At 44.1% G+C, this 20,175-nt stretch overlaps 1 protein-coding gene across 7 annotated transcripts in view; it reads left to right on the forward strand.

The window, feature by feature from the left end:
* Positions 1 to 20,175, forward strand: part of RAPGEF4 (Rap guanine nucleotide exchange factor 4) — a 467,459-nt gene that overhangs the window by 407,249 nt on the left and 40,035 nt on the right. For all 7 annotated transcript variants that reach the window (XM_068245487.1, XM_068245488.1, XM_068245485.1 and 4 more), the window contains 5 exons: positions 908 to 1,054; positions 9,616 to 9,713; positions 12,565 to 12,690; positions 16,305 to 16,483; positions 19,213 to 19,303. In XM_068245487.1, coding sequence (XP_068101588.1) covers positions 908 to 1,054; positions 9,616 to 9,713; positions 12,565 to 12,690; positions 16,305 to 16,483; positions 19,213 to 19,303 — 641 coding nt within the window. The remainder of the gene's footprint in view (positions 1 to 907; positions 1,055 to 9,615; positions 9,714 to 12,564; positions 12,691 to 16,304; positions 16,484 to 19,212; positions 19,304 to 20,175) is intronic.

A 20,175-nucleotide genomic window follows, 5' to 3' on the forward strand; every position in this document is an offset into this window, starting at 1 on the left:
ATTGTCTTGTCACTTATCTGTCCCTCAGAGGGGCTCACAAACTAATCTCTACCATAGTCATATGCCTACAGTATATTACGTATCGTAGTCTAGGGCCAATTTTGGAGGAAGCCAATTAATTATCTGTATGTTTTTGGGAGGTAGGTGTAAAACCGAAGTGCCCGGAGGAAACTCACGCAGACACAGGAAGAACATACTAACTCCATGCATATAGTGAACTAGCTGGGATTTGAACCAGGGACCCAGCGCTGCAAGGCGAGAGAGCTATCCACTACTCCACCATGCTGCCCAACTAATAGCTTTCAGTGTAGGCTACTTTGCATAAAGGACAAACATGTAGCCACACAAACCCAGCGCCCCTACTACACCTACTGCCGTCCTTTCCTTGCGAAAACTGACAGATCAGTGTGCAACAGTACATTACCCATATAGCCTATGGTTGGAATGCATATGCTCCAGACTCCAACCAGACCACAACGCACCATCAGAGCACACACTGCACTGTCTGTTCCAGTTGGTCAACGGACACCCAGCTGAATGTGAACTGAGCTTTACTCTAAGGCCAGTTCACCCATGCAGTGGTGCTGAACAATGCGCACCACTCAGCACTGCTGCAGGTCACAGTGGTGCACTGTGTGACATGGACCCTTTCAATATTTGTGAATAAGGAATGCCTATCCACTTTGTTAAACTATGTTTTTTTATATCATCTGTGCTGCTTAGAGTGAATGAGGCATGCGAGTGAACAGGGAGTCTGGACACCGCTCTGCATTGCATTTCGACAGCACTCTTTTTATATCAATGTATTTTAACACTCTGCCTAGAAACCCTAGCTGCTTACACTTGATTAACAGATTCCATGTTTCCATTGTTTAACATTTGAACTGTGTATCTCTCTTCTGTGCAGTTCTCTTCAAGGTGTACTGCATCGATCACACGTACACCACCATCCGCGTGCAAGTGGCCGCCTCGGTGAAGGAGGTGCTTTCGGCTGTAGCTGACAAACTGGGCTCCGGCGAAAGCTTGATACTCGTGAAGATCAGTTCTGCGGGAGGTACCGTTTGACTATCATTCCCTCCACTCATAGAAAATAATTTAAAAACTCAAGGTTAAACACACAAATAGCAATGGTTTTATCGAAGCGTTTGAGATAATTTGAGTTGATTACAAACAACAGTACAGTTCCCCACTGAGTAAATAGGCCAAGCTGGGTGCTGGAAGTAGATCTTGCAGAAGACGGCCACCGCGCCGCCTTGTAGGGTAACAGTGCGGCCAATTCCCAAAATATTACCGAAATGATCAGCTAGAACTGTGCGGGAAAACGACTCAGTTTACAGAAATGGCCGGTAGCAGAGCAGAGATGCCCTTGCGTTGTTGCTGAGCAAATGTCACACTTGGTTAGCAAATACAAATAACTTAAAATCTGAACAGCAGTGATAGCTAAATCTATGCCTGACATACTGCATACATGAGTGTCTTACCTTGTATTCCTGTCCATCCATCCTAGGCTCTATACTGACCAGCCTAATATCACCACCAGCAGCCTGACCCTACCTCTCTCCACTGTTCTCTAGCAATTGTGGGTCGGGGTATGCTGACTGGACTGTGAAGAGCAGCAGCTTATTATTTATTATTTAATATTTCAGAAGGGCTCGCCATCTTATCCCCCTACCATAGTCATATGTCTATGTGATATAGTCATATGTCATATGCTTGAAAGATTCAGTGTACCTACTTAAAGTGAGCCTCCAGACTAATCTACTCAGCAGCACTGAAAATGCTTGGTGTTTTTTTAACAGTTTCACAGCATCAGAACTTTGTTTTTCTTGCATAATCCTCATTTTTAGCTGCACAGAAGCTAAGCTCCGCCCCATCAAACAAAACTGCCCGGGCATTTTTTTTCCGTGATGCTGTGCAAAGCATGATGGGATTTCCTATGTTATTATTCTAGTTGCCTAGCAACTGGAAAGGGTGATCAGGACAGTTGGAACTGTGTCTCATGCTCCCTTTCACCTCCTTTTAACCAAAAAGATGGCTGCCCTCATGAAATCAAACATTTGCATGTTCTTTTAAAACAGGGTGGGTAAGAGATTATATTACCTATCTATTTTAATTAACATAACTAATGCACCTTAATGACAGTATGTTTATTTAGGCTGAAGTTCCTCTTCAAAGTAAATCTGAAGTGGCACAAAACAATGAGAGAGGTACTCACCTATGGATCCCATAGAGCCTTTCCTGTCCTCATGCCGTGCCATTGTTCCAGCTCCAAGCCCTGCTGAAGTTCTTCATCCAGCTTGGTCGAATACATCTTCAGCCCTCCTCGGGCAGCCTTTGGAAGTACAAGTGTTCCTGAGTATTTTCAAAAATGAGTGGATCCATACTGCGCTTGCTGGAGTCCAGGTTTCCGCATGCGCAATACAAATGCTCCTGTCTTGGAAGTACTTCCAAAGACTGAAAGTGCATAAAATTACTGGGTGACAACACGGAAACGAGGGCATGGAGCAAGAACTGGGAAGTCTCTATGGCAGGGGTGCCCAAACTTTTTAGGCCAACGGCCATATCACCGTGCTTGAGAGTGCTAGGGGGCCGCACCGCACTAGCGAAATTAAACATCATTTTTGCTTGTTCTCATTAGGTACACTATGCCTATAACATTTTGTCAAATGAATTAGTTCCATGGGAAATAACGCAAATACCATGTGCAGTTAGCATGTCCCTTTCAGTATGCAGGCATAGTGCTGCTGGCACAGTGGCAGCTGCTAACTAATGGCAGTTACTGCTGCTGGTACAGTGGCAGCTGCTAACCAGTGGCTGTTACTGCTGCTGGCATAGGGGCAGCTGCTAATCAGTGGCTGCTACAGTGGTGGCTTATAATTTACAGGTGAGGAAAGCGGGAGGCAGAGTGGCGATACAAGGTGACTCCTGCATGCTGGGCCAGACTTTGGACATGCCTGCTCTAAGGGAACCAGAGTCCCCCCCCCCCCCCCCCCTTTTTTTTTAGCACTGCTTCAGTATTGCTTTAAGTGAGTTTAAAATACCATATTTTTCAAACTATAAGAAGCAATTTTTCTTTCCCAAGAGTAGGGGGAGAAAGTGCCTGCATCTTATAGTGCAAATGTCACAATCTGCCTGCCGCCCGCTGCACCACATGTGTGCCCTCTGTCCATCCTGTGTCCCCCTCTGTTGTCCTGTGTCTCCCTCTGTTGGCCTGTGTCCCCCTCTGTTGTCCTGTGTCCCCCTCTGTTGTCCTGTGTCCCCCTCTGTTGTCCTGTGTCCCCCTCTGTTGGCCTGTGTCTCCCTCTGTTGTCCTGTGTCCCCCTCTGTTGTCCTGTGTCTCCCTCTGTTGTCCTGTGTCCCCCTCTATTGTCCTGTGTCCCCCTCTGTTGTCCTGTGTCCTCCTCTGTTGTGCTGTGTCACACACCCTCCATCCTACAGGGGGTGAGGAAATACAGAAGTTTACAGCCAGCCTTCAGAGCCCTGCGGCCAACCAGGTGGGCAGCGCTGTCATTCATGGCCACTGCTGTGCTGTTAGGCCCGGTTCACATCTGCGTTTTTTCTTTTTTTTTTGCGGAACTGGCCTTACGGGTCCGGCCATCTGGATCTGGGAAAACGGTAAATTTTTACAGCCAGTGTGCTGTAAAACGCCCGTTTTCATAGGTTCTTATTGTGCTGCAAATCCTTCCGTTTCCGTTCCGCTGAACGAAATGGTCCGGGAAATTAGGGCCTGCAGCATGTATTTGTCCGTTCAGCGGAACGGACCATGGAACCATGCACCCGGTTCCGTTGGCAAAAAGCTAATGTGAACCAAACCTTACAGGAGCCAATGGTCTCAAGGACAGAACCATGGCTCTGTCATTGGGGCCAATATCTGCACTCACTGAGTCTCAACAAGAGGGGGACACGGGCAGGACAGAGGGGGACACAGGACGGACAGAGGGGGCACGTAAGCAGGACTGAGGGGGACAAGGGATGGACAGAGGGAAGGAAGGGCAGAGGAAGACACAGTGAAACACAAAGGGTACAAGGGAGAAATAATAACTGGGGGGATTGGGAGGGAAAGGTCCATAAGACTCACCTGTACCACGGACGCACCAGGATTAGTGTCTTTTCTTTTTCCTTGGTTTTCCTCCACTAAACTTAGGTGTGGCTTACGATCCGGAGCATCTTATCAGTACCTTATGAATTAAATACCAACATAACAGACTGTGAGCTGCTCTGAGGGACAGTTAGCACTTTGGAAAATGTGTCAGTACTATACACATGCATGATAATGATAGCAAAGCCTCTTGTGGAGCACTAATATGTGTTTGTAGCCATTTTCAAGGTATGTGGAGTTCCCATTTAAAATGAGGCTTTGACCAATTCTGCAATGTACTTGCATTACTATTTTAGATTTTTATTTTTAAGATACAAGACACATTTCAGTGTTATTGGGTTTAATCATAATAGGTAAGACGATAACCATAATATGATTCTAGCTTAGACTGCAGGGTTGCTAAAATACAAATATTCCCAAACTGATATCCTGTAAATATGCTGCTACATCCACTTTAAGGTAACGCTATTTTTCCAAAGGCTTCATAAGTTGCCCTTGTGAAATGCATGGCTGTCTGGAATAAATAACCTCTGAGGATACTAGTAAATACTGGCTAGGTGTGATGAAAAGCACTTACCCTGTAATATAAACAGTTTGTCTAGTGTGTTTAGATTGTACAACATTATGAGGGATTTAGAAACTAAATATGAGGAAGAGATGACACGCAGTTATTATCACTCATAACCATGGAAACCTGCTCAAGGCAAACCTGAGCTAACCTTCCCTTCATTCCATTTCATCTGTCATGCTCTGCACACCCAAATACAATTGTTTTACTAAAGGCACATTGCTATCTAACCTGGATGGACGGAGCAGCAGGATGTATTCTCTCTTTGTTGCAGTGACAGCCATCTTGCTTTTTGCATATTCTAAAAATCATAGCAGATAAAAATGGCGCAGGACAAATGGCACCGCCATAGGCGGCAATAGTACAAGCCATAATTAGCGGCAAGAAGTTTAAATTACGGCCCGCTATTTATCAGGTGCCATAACTTAATCTCCTTGCTGCAAATCGCGGCTTGTACTATTGCCGCCTATGGCAGCAGGGAGTAGGTAGAGTCAGGGGGTTAGTGTTAGGTGCGGGGGGAGGGGGGATTGGGGGTTACGCAGCGATACTGGAGCAGTCAGGTTTAGGTAGAGGGAGGGTTCAGTGTGAGAGCAGAGCAGGCTAGGGGATTGTATACATTATCTAGTCTCTGATGATCGCGTCTCTTATCTACTTTCTTGTTAGTTTAAAGGAGTCCGGCAGCCAGCCAATCACCATGCGGCTTCAGTCTCCGCATGGTGATTAGCTGGCTACAGGACTCTTGCAAACTAAACAGGAATTAGAGAGATTGTTGGGACCAGGTAATGTATCACAGATGCTGCTAATTACATCTTATTGCTAAAGTTATTTAATGTTTCAGGACATTTTTAAACATTAAATAGCTTCATTAGCAAGATGCCATTATCGTCATCGCCCCGTGACATTTTTGCTCAGTGCCTCTTTTGACTGTACCCCTAAAAATTACATAAGCTCACCTCCCAGGGTCTTCAACTTCAGGGTCATGTGACCCCAACATCTGGCCAGACAGATGTCCATAGCACCTATTTTAGGGTCACTGTTACAGCAGCGCTATTACAGAAGGGCTCTATAACAGAGGGGCACTATAACAGGGACAATGGATCAGAGGAAAGCACTTCAATAGAGGGAGAACTATAAAAAAGGCACAGAAAGGGAGGCACGATATCAGGTGCACTATATCGGAGACAGTATTACATTTAACAGACACTGCAACAGAAGGGACGCTATAACAGAGGAGGGATACGTGAGGAGACTTTGGGCAAGACTCCCTAACACTGCTACTGCCTATAGAGCGCTCCCTAGTGGCTGCAGCTCTGCTGCTTTGAGTCCGTCAGGACAAAAGTACAATATAAATGCTCTGTGTCTTGCATTTTCCTTAGATACACCACTGGTTCTCATACTGCACATGATGTATATGTTGGAATATTACATGTAGACGTAACATAAGTGTTTTTTTCCCCACTATAATAACCATGTATATATAAACGTATGAGCGATGAAAAACACACTCTTGGTAAATTAAGGCTAAAACACATCATAGATGTAGTAAACAATTATATTGTGGAAGGCTGCACTCTGAGTCTTATGCTTTTCAGATCTTTAGCATAATAGCATAGTTAGTGAGGGTGTGCAGAGCAATTACATCAATCAAACATAGAAAGCCTTTGACAGATCTTCAGTCATGTTGATCCAGAAGGAGGTGAAGGAAATCTAATTGCATGACTGACAGATTTCCACTTAAACAATGACGGCAATGTAGAAGTTGAATTTTCTTGGCTGTGATGTTGGCAAAGTACCCAAGCTTGCTTAAATAAAATCCATATGGGGAAGCTCATATGCTACTACATTAACCTCTTCCGGTCCGGACCAGTTCAAATCTACGCCCTGTTTACATTACCGGAATTATACTTTTTCCGCCCCTAGGCCAAGTGTGTTGTGACCCCCCCTTTCATGCAGCATCACCCCTCCTATTCCATGTGCAGGCCCCTCTTCCATGTGCAGCATCTACAGTATATACTGCTGCACATCTCTCTAAAGAACAGCTTCTATGGACATTCCCTTTTTCATGTGCTGCTTCCAATTTGCAGCCTCCTCCTTCATATGTATCAACCTTTTTTTGTGAATAGATGCTCCAATGGGCTGCAGCCACCCAAGGCCTTGGCCCTTGTGGCCTTTCCAGAAATCTGGCCCTGTTTATGTCTGCTTATCCTGGCCAGGGCATAGATTTCAACTTCCGTTCCTGTTGTTCGTTCCCATACTGCGACTCTGCAACTCACTTTATCTGCTGTCACGCTGACAGCAGAACTCTGGATCTCTTGACCCTGTGATCAATGTGAGCCAATTACAGCAATTACTGATCATTTTGTGTAAAAATAAGTCTCTGGTGGGTCCGAGGCAACAGGTCCCAAGTGGTTAAAGAAGACTCTCTACCAGACACACATTTGGCAGCATTCACAAAGATCAGTTTGGTAAGAAGAACACGGTTGGGAAATTACCGAATGCTGTATTTTCCCTTTTTATAAGCACTCAAAGCTTTTCACAGGTGCGGTAGAAGTTCAGTAATTTAGTGAAAAAGACCTGTGCAGTAACAGTTACATGTGGCATTATTATACTAAAAGACATCCCCAGAATCCCTTTAGATGTACATTATAATAATGTTTGCTCTACTCCCTCTAAATCTGTCTATTAGCCGTTTATTAAAATTTTATTAAATAGCCCGTGTTTAGATAAACCCTCAAGAAAAATTAAAGTGGATCCGAATTGCATAATTGTGTTCCTTTCCAGTTGTTTATAGGGTATTCTTCAAGCCAAATACTTCTTTGTTTTTGTTTTAATACTCTAATTCCCTATAAACTAAATAAACCACGCCCACAGGTTTTCAGAGATCCTTGGCAGTAGCAAGGGCTCATGGGAGCTCAGACTGGGAAGGAGGAGGAGGAGGTGTTACTAGCCATTGATTTCAGAGGCAGAGGGGAGGAGGGGGGATTAGGTTTTTTTCACAGGCTTAGTGATCAAGATGCAGATAAGCCTGCCTCTGTGTAATGTTTACAAACAACATGGCTGCTGTCATTGTATCACAGGAAGAAATAATCATTTTCTATTAAAGCTGTTTGCAGCTATATTTGCTGTGTAAACTATCTAAACTTTAGATAAGATATATAGACAAGTTACTTGTTATAGTTAGTTTTTCATCTCAGATCTGCTTTAAACATGCCATGCCATGCTTAGACGATTTCCCCACTTGCTGCTCAACATGTTCAAACAGGAATCTAAAGGGTTAAACTTCTGAAGGGAAACAGGAGAAACCTCTTTTGTGCTGTGGCTTTCTACTTAGCTGCCTGGGGTTAGAGACACTGATTCCTCCCAAGGAGGCAGTGGATCCTATCAAAGGGGGTAGCAGGAGAGAGAGGCTGTCCCTATTGGCTCTCTGCTCCAGTCAGTCAGGGATATCTCACAGGGAAGGCCTTCGGAAGCTGGGAGAAGCTGGCTTTTGTCACATTAAAGCTGGCGGTAATCATGAAGCATTTTACTGGGCTTTACCGCTTGCTCAGACCTTTGTGAATTGACATTTACTGACATGTGTTGGAGGTGTTTACCACACAAGTCAGTAATTTACCTTACTTCTCGATAATTTTAACTTTCCATGCAGTAACAGCCTTAGTGAATTCACATTTTCACATGATCGGTAAAATCAGTTATGCTGCCCATGGTGCAATTCAGTGACTTTTCCAAACTGAAAACATGTAGTTCATTAAAGAGGAAGGAACGGTCATCAGTCTTAATTTGTCAATTACTGACAGGTGGTGGATGAATATCACATGACATTTCTACCTAAATATTAGTAGATCCTGTTGAAGCAAGTGCTTGTCCTGACTTATGATAATGGAAGTGCTGTTTGCAGTCTCTCATTGGCCCTTATTTCTCTTAGGTGATATTCACACGTTATGCTTAAAATGCCTTTTAAGTCACCAACAAGTAAGAAAGTACAGTAGTTTCATCTACTTTTTAGTACTTTTGGAATATTGTTGGAATATGCTGAAAAGTTATTTTAAAGAGACGATGAAAAATTATCTCCTGGGAGAAAACTAAGTATAGGAACACAAACGCACCAAAAAGTGCAGGCCGGCGATTGGGATTCGGGGAAAAATCAATCGCACTAGTGGAAAAACACCACGATTTACGGTACATGTTAATCGCAGTACTGTTGCGATTGGTAAAATGGACGCAATACGATTTTAGGATCGCCGCGCCTAGTGGAACAGGGCCCCGGAAATTATAGATATTCTGATTTAGCTTCAATAATGTGAATAACTGGCTGCTTATTATATATGAATGCACCTTGCACATCACTGTTCTTTATGTACATTATTAAATAAGCCTAAAAGCCATACAACAGAAGTGTATATAAAATGGCATTTTATGTTGCTATACTCAGGGCAACAGACAGTGGGATGGAAAAGATGCAAGTAGCATATGATAGCATATAAACATACCTCCCAACTGTCCCTCTTTTGGAAGGACAGTCCCCCTTTAGCAACCTTATCCCTCTGTCACTCTTTCCTCCTTATTTGTCCCTCTTTCAGGACTAATGTGCAGATCTATGTAAATCTATTTATTTTATCTACTGAAAAATGTGTTAAATTGGCTCTAAACTTTATTCACATTCTTAAATCGATATATTGCGTATTGTCAAATGTTAATATGTAAAAAAATGAGCCAGGATAGAAAGGACCAGTGTCCAGTGTGATTTGAATTCTGAAACAATATATTTTTCTTATGAAATCTTTATGGTATGCATGACTAGGGATGTGTATGGGCGTGGTTAGGGGTGTGGCAAGGGCATGGCTTAAATGTCACTCACTCTCAAAAAGTTGGGAGGTATGTATAAATATTTTTATATTGGTAAATATTGCGCCTTTAGTGGGTGACTCTGGTTTTTTTCTGCTTTCAGAGAAAGTGGTCCTGAAGCCCAATGATATATCTGTGTTTACAACACTCAGTGTGAACGGTCGCCTCTTCGCTTGTCCTAGGGATCAGTTTGATTCTTTGGTAAGTATACAGTTTGTCAGACCGGTGCACGTACATTTAACTTCTTACCGACTGCCTAACACCAAAGACACGGCTGTCCCCCTGGGGGACAACAGAGCGATTGGCTCTCATAGGCAGAAGCCTATGACAGCCGATCGCCGTGATTGGCCGGCTGGGGGGAGGGAGGGATTTGCAAAAAATAAAAATAGATAGGAAAAAATATTAACAAAATAAAGATATAAATATTTATTTTACAAAAAAAATAAACAACTTGGGGGCGATCAGACCCCACCAACAGAGAGGTCTGTTGGTGGGGGGAAAAGGGGGGGGGGGGAATCACTCCTGTGCTGTGTTGTGCGGCCCTGCACCTTGGCCTTAAAGCTGCAGTGGCCATTTCAGTAAAAATGTGCCTGGTCTTTAGGCGGGTTTACCACTGTGGTCCTCAAGTAAGCAGTGCTTCTCAACATCATTATAGCATGTCAACCTTTTTCACTGACGAAGTTGGTCAAGTACTGTTGCTAATAACATCTACTCGATCCTCTAATGAGGACGAATTATAACAACCAGCAAATTGCATTTCATGTAAGTGTCATCAGAGCCCTGTGTCAGCCCTGCTCCACTGCGTAGCTCCACCCCTAGGAGAAAATTGCCTTCGCTTTTCCTGTATCTCCAGTGCTATACATACAGATGAGCAAGGCTCAGGTTACACTTACATGTACTAAAATTAGTCATTTACAGGATCGAGTAGGTTTTCATGGTGAACAGTGGTGCGCTTAAGACCGGTTTCACACTTGTTTTTTTCTTGCCGCATCGTACCACAATGCAAAAAAATTTCACTTATATGAGCAGGGTGCTTACGGTAATGAGCTGCAGCCCTTGCGTTGGATCGGATACTTCTGGCAAATTGCAACAGTGCGCAATAATTGTGAAAGTCTCCATAGACTTTCATTGCTTTTGCAGCTCCTTGCCATAAAATAAAAACTCAGCGGAGGCCCAAAGAGGGTCTTCATAAGTGTGCATAAATGTTTTTCAAATATTTGTTGATACTTTTAATTACTGTATATTCTGGCATATAAGACTACTTTTTAACCCTTGAAAATCATCTGAGAAGTCAGGGGTCGTCTTATACGCCGGGTGTCATTGATGCCGGGTGATATCCTGCTGAGGACTTTAGGGAAGCAGCGCAGGCGCACATGTGGGAGATCTAAGAGGCAGAGAAGGAGGTAAATAGGATACAAAGGAGGGCCAGAAGGGTGAAAGAGGCGTGTTTTATGGGCACATGGCTATCTATTTTTCCATACCGCTCTGATATACAGGCAGTCATGGAGAGCTGAGCCATCCACTTATGGAGAGGTAGAGGTGACCAATCCAACCAGTCAATCGCCTATATACTGTTATATACTGGGTACCACATACAGTACAGCACCAGTATCTATTCATACATAGCACCAGTATATAATGTTTTTTTAATTGTTATATGGTGTGTGTTGGAAGAGGGGTAGTCTTATACAGCGAATATATCCCAAACTCTATATTTTAAATGGAAAAGTTGGGGGACCGTCTTATACGCCCAGTTGTCTTATATGCCGGAATATACGGGTAACAACAAATATTTATCCAAGAATGTTTATAAATTACTAATATTTTTTAATAGCAAAACTTACTGTAATGAATTGACAGTTTTACGTACCCCCTGAGACAGTCTTAAGTACCCTTGGATACGCGTTCCGTATGTTGAGAGCCTAAGATTTTAAGCAATTCATCCATCAAAAAATACATTGCAACAGGAATAATTTAGGATTTAGTGATCTAACATGAGACAATTTTTACTTTGGTAAAATCTTGACTTGATCTTAACCCCCCTGGCGGTATGAAACATTCCGCCAGGGGGCAGCGCAGCAGTTTTTTCTTATTTTTTTTTTTTTTTTTAAATCATGTAGCGAGCCTAGGGCTCGCTACATGATAGCCGCTGCTCAGCGGCATCCCCCCAGCCCCGATCAGGAAATCCCGTTCAAAGAACGGGATTTCCTGGAGGGCTTCCCCCGTCGCCATGGCGACGGGGCGGGATGACGTCACCGACGGCGCTGCCTGGCACTGATTGGCCAGGCAGCGCACGGGGTCTGGGGGGGGGGCCGCGCGCCGCAACGAATAGCGGCGGCGGCGATCGGGGTGCTGGCGCAGCTAGCAAAGTGCTAGCTGCGTCCAGCAAAAAAAAATTATTTAAATCGGCCCAGCAGGGCCTGAGCGGCACCCTCCGGCGGCTTACCCCGTGTCACACACGGGGTTACCGCTAAGGAGGTTAAAGGATACCCGAGGTGGGGAAAAAAAGTAGATTTTGACTTACCTGGTGCTTTTTCCAGCCTCCTGTAGTCTTTAGGTCTTTCAGTGTCCTCTAGGTCCCATTCGTTGATCCACTGTCATCCAAAGTAAAGTCTGTGACCTGTCTGGGAAGCACTACAGCGCATGCACTGTCCCAGCCGCATGCTTCCTTGGTTGTACTCCCGTTGCTGGGAGTGTTTGCGCATGTGTACTGTAGTTTCCCAGCCACAGAAGCATGATAAAGAAGGTGTGTGGCCAGATCAGTGCATATGCCATGGTGGGCGACCAAGCTAGATATTTTCTCTGGCTGACATCAGATTAATGGAGGGACTTGTAGGACACCAAAGGAACTTAAAGACTACAGGAAGATGGAAGAAACCCCAGGTAAGTAAGATTCAACTTTTTCCTCCTGCCTCGGTTTCCTTTTATAGACAATATGGTACCAGAACCCAATCCTGCTTAACCTATATTTTTTTAATTGCCTATCTTTTGCTTCAGAAGTATAAAAGGAGAGAATTTTATTTTTAAGAAGTGTCAGTATGTTCTGCTTTAGACACCCCTTCAAGAACAGGAAGGTCCATCTGTTGGTACCATGTCAACGTTTGAATTGATGAGTTCAAAGGATTTGGCCTATCAGATGACAGTTCATGACTGGGATCTTTTCAGCTGTGTCCATGAGGTGAGTTTTGTTTTGTAAATTAAAATTCTAATCACATTCGGAAACATAAAAATGTACTAAATAAAATTGAATGTTTTGGACCTTTTTAAAGGAGAACTGTGGTGAGAGGTATATGAAGGCTGCCATGTTTATTTCCTTTTAAGCAATACCAGTTACCTGGCAGCCCTGCTGGTCTATTTGGCAGAAGAAGTGTCTGAATCACACCAGAAACAAGCATGCAGCTAATCTTGTCAGATCTGACAATAATGTTAGGAACATATGATCTGCTGCATGCTTGTTCAGGGTCTATGGCTGAAAGTATTAGAGGCAGATGATCAGCAGGATAGCCAGGCAACTGGTATTGCTTAAATGGAAATAAATATGGCAGCCTCCATATACCTCTCACTACAGTTCACCTTTAAGTACCAGTACTGCTAACTAGCACCAGAGGCTTATAGGAAAAGACATCACACACTAGTGACATTTTGGCGCCACATACTGGGCCTGATCTAGACTGACTGCTTAGACCAAAAAGGACCCTGGTTAACCCACATGTACGGTATATTTTTCCACTTCCACCTGCTGGTTTGACTGGCAAGTTTTGTCTCTTGTTCACTGCTGTGTAGTAAATATAAGTATTTTGTGGATAGAGCTTTGTTTTTATATATAAAGTCTGAAAATGTATCAGTGACATTAGAGAGGTGTTTTTTTTCTGCTTTCAAAACTTGGCATTCAGACCACCAAGTTGATTACCAAAGATCTCATCTGTGATATAACTTATCTTTTTTTTGTGTTGTTGTCATGAAATATGTATAAAAACACTTCACAATCCTGTTCATGCAACAGAAGCCTTCACTAAAAAGTATGAAGAGCTCATTTCATATCTTCTTTGACTTTGATTTCAGAAACCAGATTGATTTCATTAGCTTCAAGAGGATAGCTTCATCATTACAACGGCCTAGCCTCCCATGGTGTCGTTTGGGGGAGGGTGTGATCAGGGCCGGATTTACCATAAGGCACTGTAGGCACGTGCCTACAGGCAGTTGATGATGGAAAGGCGGCACACTCCCCTTCCCTAGTGTCTCCCTCCCTCTTTCCCTGCAGAGTGCTGAGCAGAGTGTAAATGAGAGGTTACTCACCCATCTCCCTACATTCCACTGATGAGATCTCCCTTCAGTGGGGGGCACCATTAACTACTTATTACTGAGGGTACCTCTGGTTATCTAATGCTAGGGGACTCCTATAGCTACCTATGACGGACAAGGAAAGTAGGGGAGAAGTGACAGCTGGGCCAGCCAGCACACTTGCGGTGCAGTTTGGTGGGGGTTTGTACATTTATGGAGGGCAAAGTCTAGGGTGCCAGGACATCTGTGCCTATAGGCTCATGTGATGTAAATCCGGGCCTGGGTGTGATACTCTTGCCTCTAGCACCTTCCCATTGCCATTGATTGAAGGGGAGGCATGACGGGCACATCAATTAGAGCGCAGCTGGCGCCACCATAGACCATAATAGGAATTAAGGCTATAGCGACGCAAAGTGAGTAACTTCGGCGCCGTCAGAAGATGGAGCTGAAGTTACTTTTAAAACACAGCAATAGCTGGAAGCCGAATTACATAATTCCCCAACATCCACGTCGACCTGGAGTGGGAATAGTAATTATCACCGCCGGGACTTCTCTCGCACCCCAGATAAGCGGGGGTTCTTGAGATGTTTTGCAGTGGGGATGTGGGAGATATCAGGACAATGTTAATCAGACTTAGAAGAAAAGAGGCAGGGCAAGCATGCACCTTCCGTCCCACAAATTTATTGATGTGATGTGACAGTCAATATTCATGGCAGCATTAAACAATCAGATACAAATCAAGCGCAATATTGGTGTGGTTCCATACATTGCTTACATGTCGGGTAGTGGCAGGGTCATCGGTGTAGGAGGTGGGTGGTAGGCACTAGGTGGTGGAGCAACGGCCGTTTCACGTCAGTATGATGCTTGGTCACGCTGCGTACCACTGAAGATAGGAAGAGAGTCTCCCAGCGTATATCGGAGTAAAGCTCCACCCCTTCTGGAAACCTCACTTCCTGTGAAGCTAAGATGTATTGTCCTGGAGACGGGGACGCCGCTCTGCATGTACTGAGGGCGGAGAATCATAGACCGCCCTCCACAGCCATGGCAACATATTAATGTTGCCGGCGGGACCACAAAATTTAACGTCCAGTCTTTCCTCGCAATGCACACGCAATTCAAATGGAGCTAATCATATTAAATATATGGCAACACAAATGCCACGCAACACCCACCCACTGCAGGGAAAAGGCCAATCAAAACACGCATTGCAGATATCCCCTCCATGCAGGACAATCAAAAGGTAGTGAAATTAATGTGACAGTGTCATCAAATGTGCATTTACTTAGAAGACATCTTATTCCCCCAAATGCCACATCAATCCTAAATTTTAGGTATCTAGCTTCAAGGCTACAGTCAGGGGCGTTTCTAGGTTTCTGGGAAATCCGGGGCACTCCTGGGCACCAAAAGGGACTGATGGTGCAACAAATGGGTGTGGTCAAGCTGTGGGGAGGTGGGCGTGGTCATAGGTGGGGCAAATGTACATGAACATAGCAGTGGCATAACTTAAATATATTCAATAGCCAGTATTTCAGGTAAATAAGCCCCTCACCTGGCTTCTGTCTTGTCTTCGGCTGGCTGGCCTATGTGCTGTACTTGGCTGGCGGTTATGCTGGGCTGCCTTGCTGGTGGTTTTGCTATGCTGTGCTGTGCTGGCCTGGCTGGCAGTGATGCTGTGTTGGCCTGGCTGACGGTGATGCTGTGCCAGCCTGGCTGGCGGTGATGCTGAGCCGGCCTGGCTTTGCTGGGTGACTTGCTGGGCAATTTGCTGGGGGCTTTGCTGGGCTGAGTGCATTTGGGGGGCTTTGCTGGGCTGGGGGCTTTACTAGGCTTTGCTTGGCTGTATGCTTTGCTGGGCTGGGTCCTGGAGGCTTTGCTAGGCTGGGGGGTTTGCTTTGTTGGGATGGGGCCCTGGGGCTTTGCTTGGCTGTAGATAGGTAGGTGTCCTGAGTATAGGTTAAATAGGTAGGTTCCAACAGTATAGGTTAGATAGGTAGGTGCCTCCAGTATAGGTTAGATAGATATGTTCCCCCAGTATTGGTTAGATACGTAGGTGCCTCCAGAAGCTGCTGAAATACTATCTATGCTGTGTTCACATATGTTTACAAAGCAAGCTAGATATGATGCAGTTTTAGTACAGAGATTAGAGGGGAGGAGGGCTGGCAATGCATACACCATTTCAAGCAGGAGAAAAAAAAAGAGTAAGGGAGGAAATTACATCAGGATTGGCTTTAGCCAGAGGCAGTAAAGATGGAAAATTCCTGGAACAGGTTTCTCTTTATTTACTATATAAAATTCATGGAAATCAAAACATGGACAGTACAATGGATGTGTTATGTAAGTAGAACAAATATTTATCTACTTATATAAATGTGTGTGTTTTTTTCCTGTGATAGTATGGCTGTCCATGCTGCTTTAACAAAGTCTTTAAAAGTCTTAAATTTGCCTCAATGAAAATTGTTTTTTTGTTATGAAAGCGGAGTCACTCTTTACACCCAATCTTCCTTCTTGCAGTTGGAACTTATCTATCACACCTTCGGGAGGCACAATTTTAAAAGGACCACAGCTAATTTGGACCTCTTCCTGCGACGTTTCAATGAAATCCAGTTCTGGGTGGTGACTGAGATTTGCCTTTGCCCTCAGCTCAGCAAGCGGGTCCAACTCCTGAAGAAATTTATTAAAATTGCAGCGCAGTAAGTACTTCTACAGCAATTTGAAAAGGGTAAAAAAAATAATATCCAGAGGTCTTTTTATGCTCTAAATGGATTGCTCCTTATTTTGTACATTACGACCATTTGATTTGACTTGTTATTTTCTTTTCTCAAGAGATACACTGTAATAAAAATATAATGCATACTGAGACATTTCTTTCAGTGTCCACCAGAAAATGATTTTGGTTTAGTCTGGAAACTGCCTGAAAATCCGCGGTAGGCCAGCAGCATGACCTCTGACAGCCTGGCTCTGCTCTCCTATGGATCGGCCATTTAAGCCTGCTGCTTACAAGGCGGCTTTTTCCTCTCAAAATCCTTTTCCCCTCTCAGCAACTGCATTTAAAAAATGCTAAAGGTGTTTTTCTTCAGCCGTTTACAGCTTCAAATCCCAGCGGGGAGTTGAAAAGAAACAAAAATCCTTTAAAGACATAAATTTCAAAATGCGTTCAGGTTCAGCAGCAGGATCCAGGAAAAATACTTAATTACGGCCAATTAAAAATATAGCAATCTCTAAAGACAATGGAATTTAGAAAAAAAAATCTCTAAACAGAGACGCAAGAGTGTGTGGCAAACAAAAACAGGGGTGAGGGGTGAGGGCTAAGTGCCGCGGCGCGGCGAGTCTCGCACTACCGTGTTTTTATCCTTCTAATGCGGTTAATTTATTCCTCGTAAGAAGGAAACTGTTTACTTTTATTTTACTAGACTGTGCGCAGGACTAAAAATAAAAAAAAGGCTAAATGTGCATTTTAGTGATGGGAGTTCCCACCGAGAGTTCAGAGGAACAAATTTAGGAATACAAAAGGCGACTTGGCACACATCGGACTCACTTTTAGGGCAGATCTCTTAAAGGGAAACTACATTTATATTCAGTCATTCTTATTTAAAACATATTTTAAAATCTTTGAGTCTGTCATGTTTTTATTTATTTCTTTTTAACTGTTGTTTTAAAACTTAGTTTTATGTTTTAAAATGTTTATTATAGAATGCACCAAGTTTTTTTCGCTTTGCAAAGCCTCATGGGCAAGGCCGGATTGATACTTTTTGTGCCCCTAGACCAAGTATGTTGTGGCTCCCCTTTCTTGTGCCTCAGTGTCCCTCTCATTCCATGTGCAGCCCCCTCTTCCATGTGTATCATCCATGTACTCTAGCCCCTCTCTTTCATGGACAGCTCCCTTGAGCATCAGTTTCCTTTTTCACGTGTTGCTCCCATTTTTAGTCTCCTCTTTCATGTCCGGGTGCCCGTCCAAGGCCCGGGCCTGTGGGCCTTTCCAGAAATCCAGCCCTGCTCATGGGGTTTTGAACATAAATGACAGGTGAAATGTGTCTAATTTTTTGTAATTTACAGTAGATAAAAAGTCAATGAAATTACACTGCTATCATTGGTTATTTAAAGAGGAGCTGCTGCAAAAATCTTGAAATTTAAAACACATACAATTAAGAAGTTTGTTTCTTCCTGAGTAAAATGAGCCATGAATTACTTTTCTCCTATGTTGCTGTCAATTACAGTAGGTAGTAGAAGTCTGACATTACTAACCGGCTTTGGGCTAGTCCATTTCATCATGGGGGATTCTCAGCATGGCCTTTATTCTTCATAAAGACACTCCCTGAAAAAGATTTACACAAAGATGCTGACCAGCCTCCTTGCTCACCGTACACTTTTTTGGTAGTTGGACGGAGCAACTGCCATGCACTAAGAGCATTTTGAAAATAAAGAAATGCCTGTGAACCCCCCGAGATGGGCTAGTCCAAAACATGTTAGTTCTGTCAGATTCCGACTACTTACTGTAAGTGACAGCAACATAGGAGAAAAGTAATGTATGGCTCATTTTACTCTGGAAGAAACGTACTTCTTAATAGTATATGTTTACATGTATTTTAAATTTTAAGATTTTTGCGACAGAGGTCGTTTAAGTAATAATAGAATTATGTCTTCCAGTCCACTGGGTCTGAAATGTCATGAAAAAGTAATCAGTACTGGTCTGTGGAATAGGAAATAAGAACAGTTCAGGGTATGCCTAGCTGTTTAATGATTTCACAGGGTTTCCTGGTTTGTAGTTCCTGACGCACCCTCTTCACTTAAAGCTCAGTGATTGAGTGGGAGATTTGATAGAAAAGGGTGGAGATTTGGGCGGACAGGTTTTTAACAGATTTTCTTGCGTTCTCACTTATTATTAGCAGTGCTGTTAGGGCTTATTCACACTATGCAAGTTGCAGTGCGTCTTGTTACACTGCACATAGTGTGCATTACAAACTGTAACATGAAAGTGCACACTGCATAGTAAAAGCAAAAAGAGTGGACACACAAGGAAAGGGCTGCAGGATAGGGGCTCAGCAGAGAGGATTAGGGCTTAGGTGTGGGGGGTTGGCCATCTCGAAGAACTACACTTTGAGGGCTTGTTGGAAGGTGTTGAAGGAGGGGGTGAGTCTGGTGGATGGTGGAAGGGGTATTCCAGAGAGTGGGGGAAGCTCTAGAGAAGTCCTGCAGTGACGCATGGGAGTGAGAAATGCATGGGATGGTCAGGCGAAGATCATTGGAGGAATGGAGAGGGCAACCAGGTATGTATCAGTGGATGAGATCATAAATGTAGGTTGGGCATGGTAACTTGTTTGTAAAGTATGTATTTGAGCAGAATCATGGAACATACTGGTGCTCTATACATTAATTAGATGGCAGTGATGGGACTAACATGTCAACGTGTTCTATTTTTCAGCTGCAAGGAATACAAGAATTTAAATTCCTTCTTTGCAATTGTCATGGGTCTGAGCAATGTGGCAGTGAGTCGGCTTTCAATGACATGGGAGGTAATTTAATTATTAATGTAGATATATAGTTAGATCATTAGTAAAACTTGTTCTTTTATTTGTATTTTTTTTGTAATCTTATATGACATATGTAAATGTTTCCCCAGTTTTTTACCCTACATACTATAAATGTGTACATAACATAGGATGCGCACCTGCATCTTGAGACCTCATGCTGCATCAGTATGATGCTTCCTTTAGTATGCTGCTACTCAGTGCTGTGACATCAGTGCTAGCTAAAGGCCCATTCCCACTATACACTGTGTTTGAACTACAACATTGAAAATGCAATCCATCTGTGAATATTTTTTTGTTATGCATTTTGGTCTTCGGATCTTCAAGATGGCGCCGGACTCGGACGCCTCGGCCACAGGGCTCCGGCCTTTTCTGCTCTTTTAGGGGCTTTTTCTCACTCCACTCACCTCGGAGTTTCACCTCTTGCAGAGGTAGGAGACGGAGGATATGGGCACTGTTGTTCTGGCTTGGCAGCATCCACAGATCTCCATGGATCGCGGGTCAGCGAGAGGAACAGCTGTTCGGGGGCCCACGTGCAGTGCGCAGGCATGGTGAGGCAGCACGCAGCCCGGCTGATCTGATCTGCTGCCGCTGCCACCAGCACATCCACCCGTGCTGACCCCATCACAGAACCGAAGCCTGGACCAGAAATCTTGGATGGCTCCCAGCGGGAGGCCCCTGTCCCCCCTCGTTTCCAGCCACGGAGGACGATGCCGTCACTGGCCACCCTGCCAGTCGGGAGACCTTGGCTTCACACACAGCTGAACAGCTGTTCGAGCGCCCGTGCTCTCATCACCGCATGACTGCTGCCCTGAGCCAGCCCCCTCCAGCCACCGCCATAACGATGGAAGGCACCC

This window comes from Hyperolius riggenbachi, chromosome 7 (assembly GCF_040937935.1).
Source record: "Hyperolius riggenbachi isolate aHypRig1 chromosome 7, aHypRig1.pri, whole genome shotgun sequence".
In the NCBI taxonomy this organism is placed as follows: Eukaryota; Metazoa; Chordata; class Amphibia; order Anura; family Hyperoliidae; genus Hyperolius; species Hyperolius riggenbachi.